This window comes from Triticum dicoccoides, chromosome 4A (genome assembly GCF_002162155.2).
Source record: "Triticum dicoccoides isolate Atlit2015 ecotype Zavitan chromosome 4A, WEW_v2.0, whole genome shotgun sequence".
NCBI classification, from domain to species: Eukaryota; Viridiplantae; Streptophyta; class Magnoliopsida; order Poales; family Poaceae; genus Triticum; species Triticum dicoccoides.
Window position 1 is genome coordinate 576,082,829 of NC_041386.1, and position 9,319 is coordinate 576,092,147.

General features: G+C 42.4%; 1 protein-coding gene and 1 pseudogene across 1 annotated transcript; both read right to left on the reverse strand.

The window, feature by feature from the left end:
* Positions 1 to 2,238: 2,238 nt before the first annotated feature.
* Positions 2,239 to 2,349, reverse strand: LOC119290187 (annotated as a pseudogene).
* An 840-nt stretch (positions 2,350 to 3,189) lies between these two features.
* Positions 3,190 to 8,951, reverse strand: LOC119286878 (protein POLLEN DEFECTIVE IN GUIDANCE 1-like). Its single transcript, XM_037566347.1, has 11 exons — positions 8,260 to 8,951; positions 7,428 to 7,579; positions 6,913 to 7,016; positions 5,820 to 5,908; positions 5,663 to 5,736; positions 5,436 to 5,586; positions 4,943 to 5,110; positions 4,522 to 4,619; positions 4,309 to 4,431; positions 3,860 to 3,928; positions 3,190 to 3,768 (listed from the first exon to the last, which is right to left on the reverse strand). Exons 1-11 carry the CDS (start codon positions 8,819 to 8,821, stop codon positions 3,568 to 3,570), a joined length of 1,791 nt encoding a protein of 596 aa, XP_037422244.1. The 5' UTR covers positions 8,822 to 8,951; the 3' UTR covers positions 3,190 to 3,567.
* Between the last annotated feature and the right edge of the window lie 368 nt (positions 8,952 to 9,319).

Sequence of the window (9,319 nt, forward strand, 5' to 3'; positions counted from 1 at the left end):
AGCATCAGCAAATTGATCTCGACATATAATTATGCAATTCATTTAGTTGAAATTGAGTTCATAATTAGAGAAACATGAAGGTTCGCTGCAATTTACCTTTTGCATAATGGTCCGTGGTCATAATCTAATCAGTGATGCCAAAATATGGTCAGTTTTCAGTAAAAAACAGTTTTCTGCCGCCATGGGTGTTTGATAACCTGCGCCGTGTTTTGCCTCACACAGGAGGCGACTTTTCAACATGATAAATAACCTGCCTAGAATATTTGAAGTTGTGACTGGGGCTGCAAATGCAAAGAAATAGACCAAGGAGAAGGGCCCCAACAGGACACACAAGAGCAATAAGCCGAGCATGAAAACTGTAAGTTTTTTTTCAAGAGTACACCAATGGTGTACCATAAGTTTATAAAAGAGATAAATATAATTACAAGATCCCATCCTAGGTGTGAACACGAAGGACGGTACAACACACGCAACACCAACACCTCGCTACCCTAGGCTAACTTCTCACAAAACATTGTAGTCCTCCGACGCCCACACCCGCCATCCTCCACTCAGCGATTTCATCCAGGATCATGAATGGAAGGTCGAACGCTGTCTTCTGCTCGTTGGTCCTGTTGAATACCCTAGCATTCTTCTGCTTCCACAGGGCTCGCGCTACTGCCGTCACCATCGTATCAAAACCTCTATGGTCAGCTCCTCTGAATCACGTGCGTGCTGCAAGCCACCACTCCGTGAACACATCAGTCTCTACCGGTCCTTGCACGTTGATCTCAAGAAGACCGAACACTCTGTGCCACACCTCTTGAGCATAGATACAATTCGTCAGGATGTGGCCCACATTATCTTCCGCCTGCATGCACGTGTAATAGGCCGGCGGGTGGTCCTGTAGCCCGTGTCTGGCTCTTCTATCCGACGTCCACAACCTGTTCTGTAGGGCAAGCCAGGTGAATAGTTTGCATTTAAGCGGTGCCCATCTCCTCCATGTGCATTTCGCGGTGGGCGATCTAGTCAGCTCGGAGCAAAGGTAGCGATCTAGTCAGCTCGAAGCAGAGGTAGTGATAGATCGACTTGGCCGTGTAGGAGCCTGAAAACTGTAAGTGAAGACACTATTTATGTGAACGGAGGGAGTACTTTAGATTCTCCTTGTATCCTTGTGGCATGATTTAATTATTTTTTGAACAGTCATGGTATGAATTCTATAGTCCCCTTGAATCCTACTCCTCCCGAATTCTAAATATAAGTCTTTTTAAAGATTTCAATATGGACTACAAACGGATGTATATAGACATATTTTAGAATATAGATTCAGTCATTTTGCTTCGTATGTAGTCACTATAATATTGAAATCTCTAAAAGGACTTATATTTAGGAACAAAGAGAGTAGTTTCACGAGAATAATTCCGACTCTACAATTCTTTTGACTTTTGTTCAATGGATTAGCAAGGTAGTAATTTTTGACTTCAGCCCAATAAACTTTCTGAACTAGTATGATTAGTCTACTCGGTTGATTAGTTGATAGTATAAACACTCTCCGTTCCCAAATACTTGTCTTTCTAGGCATTTCAAATGGACTCAACATACGGATGTATGTAGACATATTTTAAATTGTAGATTCACTCATTTTGTGCCATGTGTAGTCACTTGTTGAAATCTCTAGAAAGACAAGTATTTAGGAACGGAGGGAGTAGTGATGTACGTATGGATTGAGAGCTGCCACCAGGGTGGCCGTGCCGCCCCGGGTTGGTCGACCATCAGTTGCAGCGTACAAGAGGTTTGGAGAAGCGACTCTGCTGGATTAGTCCAGCGTACAAGAGCCATCGAAATTCGAAATGGCTGGGCGTCAATCACGCGATAACTAATAGCATGCCGAAAATTTCATATGCTCTGAGTGCACTAATGTCAGGTGACCTCGTTCTAGTGCCAGGTGTTAGGATAAATAAATAAATAAACCAAATTTAAATAAAGTACTCCTATACGGGTGTGGCGACCCTGGAAAAGGGCGCTTTTGTAATAAAAAAGAAAATCCAAGGTCCAAAACGTCAGATCTTAAAGGGTGCAGTCTTGTAAATAATAATCTTAAAGGGTGTATCTGCAATAGGAAACAACACCCAATTTGGAGATGGAAGCAGTGAGGATCTTGCCAAACAGAAAGAGGACCACTTTGTAAAAGAGCTGTATGCACAAGGGGCTGAACAGAAGGCTCCAGGGACCGGCGCGTGAAATCCCAAAAAAAATCCGATAAAAAGGTTGCTGTACACCATTTCTCGATTTGTGCGTGTCATCCTTGCGCAGGGGCCATGCTAATCTTCTCTGTATCGTTCCAATTTTATCGGATGTCCCCGGAGGGACGAGTCCGTCTGCAGCGCGCGGCTTATAAACTAGTCTTGCTCTCCTTCGCTAGCCGATGTGGGACTAAACGAACGAGCCTTCTGCTCCCCGCGTGGTTCGTCCAGACGGAAGCGCCGTCGGAACGTGCGGTGGGCTACGAGTAGGCTGGATCTCTCGGTGTGGCCCAAAATAGTTGGAGGCCGTAATGGGCCTTCATGCTTGTAGGGAATACTGAGCCTTCGTGTTTTTTCTTGGAGGAATACTGAGCCTTCGTGTTAGTCTGCCGATGTGGGGGGTTCCTTTTTCTTTTTGAGCTGCGATGTGGCGGCTTCTTTTTTCACCGTGGGGGAGAACGCTGGTTATTTGACTGGTTTTCTCTCGATGTAAAGCAACATGGAGGCAGCTGCATCCTCTCATACATTTTAATATATATATATAAACGTGTACGTACATTTGTACAAACGCGTATGTACATTTGTTCCGAGCTTTCATGCTGGGAGCAGATTTACAAGACAAGTCCTCGCAGAGTTTTGCTTCAAAGATTATAAATTATATGATCCCCGGAGTTGGCATTTCTGCAAATCATTGGTCCACATCAATGATTTGCTAACCATACCAGATATCCCAATTCATAGCAGAGTTTTCAAATGAAGTGTACAAAACTGCCAGATTCGCAAAGTTTTACAAAAATCTTCTCTAGGTTGAGACATGCGTGACACAGAAATATATTTTTATAAAGGCACAAGATATTTTTTCTTTTTTGGCAATAATCTTAACTGCTAGAAAAAAAAGAAAACGCTGCCACGCCCAGCCCAGACACGAGCCATACGTGACACAGAAAGACTAGAAGAAGAAAGCCACTGCCGACGAAGCTGCCATATTTTCTTCTTAAATGAATTATACAAAACAGACAGATCCACGGGGCTTTACAAAAAAATCTTCTCTAGGTTGAGGCAGATAACTTTAGGATGAAATGAACTATCCACAGAAGGATGACAGAAAGATGTTGTAAACGCGGCAAAATTGGACTATACCTAGTTCCTTGAATCGACGAAATGGTTTGCTGAAAAAGATGTTCGACATATTCCTCTGTGCTGTACTACACTATCAAGATTTCTGTCATATGGGCAGGTGATCGAACTCACGGCTGATGCGGCAGTTGCTGTACTTCGCGCACCACATCAAATTGTCTTCTCAAGAATGCTGTCATCTTAACACCAGGGTTATGGCGTCAGGTGCTCAGTCCGCATGTTGTTTTCTTGTGAGACGTAGATTGATATAGCAAGTCGCGAGGCAACGCAGTATCAATCCCACAAGTATCTTGAAGATGGCGAGGATAAAATAGGTCAGAACTGACCAGAGCAAAATCCAGAATATTCTCCAGATAAACGGCCCAGCAGGAAGCAGGGTGGCATAAACTGGAGTCAGCACACGAATTACCTAGAGAGACAATGAATACCTTGCTCGTTAGTAAAATATATGTACATACAAATTGGCAGTATAAGAGCATGGACATTTGGACGTCACTTACCACACAAGCAGGGGCAAGGGGGATGAATGTTAGATCTTTCTGACGGTCATCAGGTTGCTCATTCAATATCTGTGCACATATTTTTTCAGCGAGACGGGCATTAGTAATAACATCAGATGAAAAGGTTCAATTATTGGCAAGTGTCTAGATAGAATTTCCTAAATGACCCTATCAGGATAAAGGCAAATACATGCCACAGAATCGACATAAAACTACAAACCCAACGAAGCAAAACAACAAGAGTAGTAAAACAAATATTTCCCACAGATCAAATAAGCAGTGTTCCGCATGCATGAATGCGTGTTAGCATTTTTAACTGATAGGATCATTTACTCTGAACCTCATTTGTTGTTTGTTTATTTATCCGAGTATCACAGGGGCATAGGCTGTGTAGCCAGCAATGTATTTGAACCAAGATACGCATGTCAAGTTATTTGTCAGCGTATCACCTGCTTGGATAAGTCTTCCAGAAACTCTGAATAAGCAACTGGCTTTATCTCATTAAATTTTGCAAGGAATGAATGCTTGATAGCATCAATAAGCACTTCACACATAAATACATAGGAAGCATTCTGCAGTGACAAAAGGAAGTAATATTACTTTTTGAAATCATCCAAGTCTCTGATTACGACAAGAACAGAAAGGAAAAAAATTTAACATACAATAAGAAAACTGTCAAACCATGGCCCCTCTGCTTCCAAGATATTTTGAGCTAGTACAAACAGTAAAAATGCTGTGATATGAAACCTCTCAATGATATCTGCAAATCAACAACTCAAAAATTAAGTGTTGAAAAAAATGATGAAGAAAAAATGTAACAATGGCATGATAAAAAGGTCTATGCAGACAATTTATCTATGGAGTCCAACTCAGCACAGTTCATTCCACATAAGGAGATGGAAGTGCTGAACACTAAGTAGCTAGACAACAACAATAAGCCACACATGACATACTGACAAATGCAGCTATGCAGCAACGATGAATTCAAAAGGATCATCCAGACGGTGGAAACGTAGCAAATACAGTCATCCATCAGCATCTGATTTAGAATCATGGAAATGACACAATCATAAGCACACTCACCATAGTAAACCAGATTGTGAAGGTTCTCTTTGCTAACTTTCTTAAATACATTGCTTTTAATCTCGGCAAAATTATTGGACACCAAAAGAGCCAATAGTGCATTGTTATGGGCAATAATACATGTTGACAGGGTGATAGCTTGGGCTAAGAGGACAAATGAATGCACAAGTAATGACTTGTTAAGGAAACCAAATCCAGATTAATATGAAATGGCAGCAGCAAAGGTAATAAAGTAAACTTACAGTCGAACTGAAAGCTGGACGAACTTATGTTAGATAAAACTTAAGTCACTGTGATTCCAACTAAAACTAATATTACACGATGACTACCATGTCTTTACTGTGAGCTTATAATCAGCTCGGTGCTGCATATCAGTGTGGGCTACATAGTTTTCCTTTGAATCGGGGAATTCTGACATCTCAAACTTGTAGAATGTAAATAAATTAAACAAAGGCATGTAAAATAAGACAGGATAGTTTGGAGCCAAGGATATCAAATGCGAGGACTGCAATAGCTCCATCCAAAAGGAAACGCAACAGTTCGAATGTGACCCTGTCAGTTGAACACGTTGACAGTCCCTCAGCTGAGTTGAACAAAACTTGCAACACATCCTCGCCAAATGATTGACATAGTTTGTCAAAGATCTAAAAGGAACAGAAAAAGGTAAGTGTGCTAACTAATAAAAATGTACATACATTTAAAAAAAAATACTTCCCTCACCTCTAGTATGTTGTATACCACATAGAGCTTGATCGTGCCCTGGCCACGAATGACATGGTAAATCAAACTAATATCTGACACACAAAACAAATTGTTTGAGGATTATCAATTATGTGTATCATTTTAGTTTGGCAAAATCAAAGGGAAAATAACGAACCTATCATTTGCAAAGAAGCAACTCCTAGGGCTAGAACTACAAAACATCCATAATCTGATAAATCAGCAGCATTTGGCCGAAGAAACTGCCTGTCACAAACACATTCGATAAATAAGTACACGGCAGTATATGGCCGAAAACAAAATAGTAAACTGGGAAAGGGTGGTGCATAGTGTGTACAATCAAATGGCAAATATAAGTAAACAGATGAAAAATCACTTAATGTTACAAGCACTTCGTGCAGCACTAATGTAAGTAATTCAACAGGATTTCTCCTGCTGGTATAGTCATGGCTATCATAAATGTTTGCCACTTTAAAAATAGAAAAGGTACGACCTACCAACTAAACTAATACTGGCAATAGACGATAGCAATCACATAATCAGACACTTAACTAGCAAAGCAGCAAGGTGTCATTAATTTATTCAGAAAAGATTCACTTCCGCAGACTAAATTATTCACTTCTGCCCAAGATGTCCTCATGCCAAAAAAAACAAGATGTCCTTATTTTTAGATAAAAAAGATACCATTATTTTATTACAGAAAAATGGTGAGCGATATGGCAGAATAACACGATTGTTCTCGGTTTTAAACGAGAAAGTTCCCTAAACATTTCTGACACGGTTGCTGTTGAATTTTGAGCCTGAGATCATGTTAACTATGATACAAATTATCAATCAAAACTAATCATGTAAATCCCCAAACATTCTGAGGCCCTCTCTGAAAGTGCTTAACTTCACATAGAAGTTTTTAGCTAGTTTCTTGGAAAATCTTAAACAAAGAGTTAATGATTTGAGCAAGGGATTAAGCTAATCTGAGAAGGCCTATAGAGATGTCTTAATAAAGTTTTAAACTTGTGGTAGCTTTAAGTTTAAGCAGAGACCTCCCAAACATCACATAAATACGTTCCAATAGGAAGTAATCTCTAGATTCAGTTGCTGACAACAAAACCGAATGGTATCCTCTTTTAAGAAGAAAATCATAAAACTAAATTTGGTAAATCATAAAACTTAATGGAATCCATACATAACAAAATAGTATGCACATAATCTATGTGTAAATAATCAAGTTTACAGCATCATCGTGAACCCACCTGGTTTTCAGAATTCGCCAAACTGTCATCACAATTCTTGCAGGCATAATGGTGAGCAAAGACAGAAAGGAATCAAGGCAGACAAAGAATCCTGCGACAATTAGCTGCAGCATTGATCACAATCAAAAATCTCCCCATGATTACAGACATGCTACATCTAGAACTACTGAACTGAAACATTTAGCTATCTTTTGAATGTGGTTGTCAATTGTCGAATACATTATTTTTATTAATTTATTAAGTACTGCAAAAAGCATAACTCGTATCTATTCATATCTTAACAAGGATCTGAATTTAATTATATATTCATTTCAGTTAAAATATGTGCTGATGACATGGTTCCAGAAATATTACAACTGATGCATATTGGATTCATCTCCAGCAATGCTGGCAAACTATTCCAAATAATTTAGAATGCCTAAAATTCGAAATAATTAGGATGGCCCTATAATTCCAAAAAAAATCCAATATATAGGGTACAAAGAAGGGGGCATATTTGCAAGTGAGATATATACCCGTTCACATCTCCAAGGCACATGAAACATAGTGTTGTAGACCCGCTGTCGCTTCTTGTCATTACCCACTGCAATTGTACTCCTAAGCGAATTGCCGCTATACATTTCTCCAATGAAGTATCTGAATGGTGAATTGTCACGGCGCTCGACTTCTGCAGTATCACATAGTTGAAAAGAGGTGTAAATGCATACATTGGACTAATTCAGTGTGCAATAGGAAATCTGACTAAAAGTTGTTCTCATATATGGCCAATACAAAGCAACAACGGTTAGACAGTCAAAAAGAAATGCAAATCCCCAGACTAGTAATGATAGTTTTTAGAGGTTTCCATTAAAAAAGCATGAACAGAGTACCTCACTAGTTTAAATTATTTGCTTCAACTTTCTGTAGTTATACTATTTTCACCCATTTGTATCGTATTGCACAAGTCCGTTTGACGAGCTTATAGAAAATCAATGCATCCTTATTTTCTTACTTAGAAAATGCAGGTTATGATATGATTATCTGCAGGTTTTCTGGTGAATTTTTACATATTCCAACTAAAAACATGATGCCAGTGTTCTTTCTAAACCAGGTACACTTTATTTCTCAGGATCCTCCAACTTTAGCAGGACAGGCAAAACCCATAAGGGAGCCACTTCAGTGTGCCCCAAAAGTAATTCCTAATTTGTACCTCGGGCTGTTTCGCTGTTTCGTTTATGTTACAATGTTCATAGACACTGCTGGTTGCTGGTACGAAATTCACAAGTGACACACTCTAAATGCGAATGTTATAACCAGCACCATCAAAACAACGTCACAACATGAAAGAAAGGTAACAGAAATCTGTACCTCCGAGAACGTTGCTGTTCTCCTTGATGTACTTTTCCCAGTCCAGCGACTCATCCTTCTCCAGTTTCTTCACGACACCGTTCGCCTCAGGCCGCCGGGCCGGGTCAATCACATCCGGCACCGCGGCGGCGGCGGCGGCGGCCGCGGCGCTTTCACGCGAGCTGCTTCCGCAGCTGCTAGCCGCGTCCTCCGCAAACGTCACCGCCCTCCCATTCCCGGCCACGTTCCTCTGCCTCAACTCGACACCAACATACGCCACGCAGCTCGTCGCGGACCTCTCCGCGTCCGAGGTCTGGCAGACCTTCTCCACCACGGGCATCAGATCCGCGACCCTGAGCGCCGCGGGCGGGTGGGCGTCCACGCGCGGCTCCTCCTCCGCGATCGGGGGGCTCTGGAGCCCGCCCTGCTTGCGCCTGGAGCGCCTCCTGCGGCGGCGCTGGCCATCGGAGGAGGTCTCGAGGAGGGAGCGCGGGGACGTGTCGTCCTCCACGTCGTCGTCGGCGGGGAGGCCGCTGGAGAGGAGCTCGAAGGAGAGCTTGCGGCCGCCGGATCGGAGTGACATGGGCGGCGTGGGTGGCGGCGCCGGGAGGGCCCCCTCGCGAACCCTAGGCGCGGGCCTCGCCGCCGCGCGCCGGCGAGGAGCGGAGACGGGAGGGGAGGGGAGGCGGTGGAGGAGTAACGGACGCAGCACGGGAGATTATTTTTCTCGCGTTTAATGTGTGCTTCTAATGCTTCTAATTCCCTTCTCGTTTTCTTAATTTCGGATGTTATTTTGCGATCTTTTTTTCTGTGAGATGGCGATGACGTGTGTGGGGCGAATGACAGGGAGTGTCGTGGCATCCCAGGAAGGAAGCAATGCGCCTTGTTCCTTTGCTTCCTGGGGCACGCTCCACGTCAGATTCAGTCGAGTCATGTCGATTGCCATGTCAGCTCATTTACGGATTACCCGCCAGCACATGCTTCGTCACAAACATGACACCTAGGCCAACAAGGAAGGAACCCTAGCCACCGGAGCAACTTTCCTACTCGCCGCCGCCTTGGCTCCCCTCCTCGTCCCTTT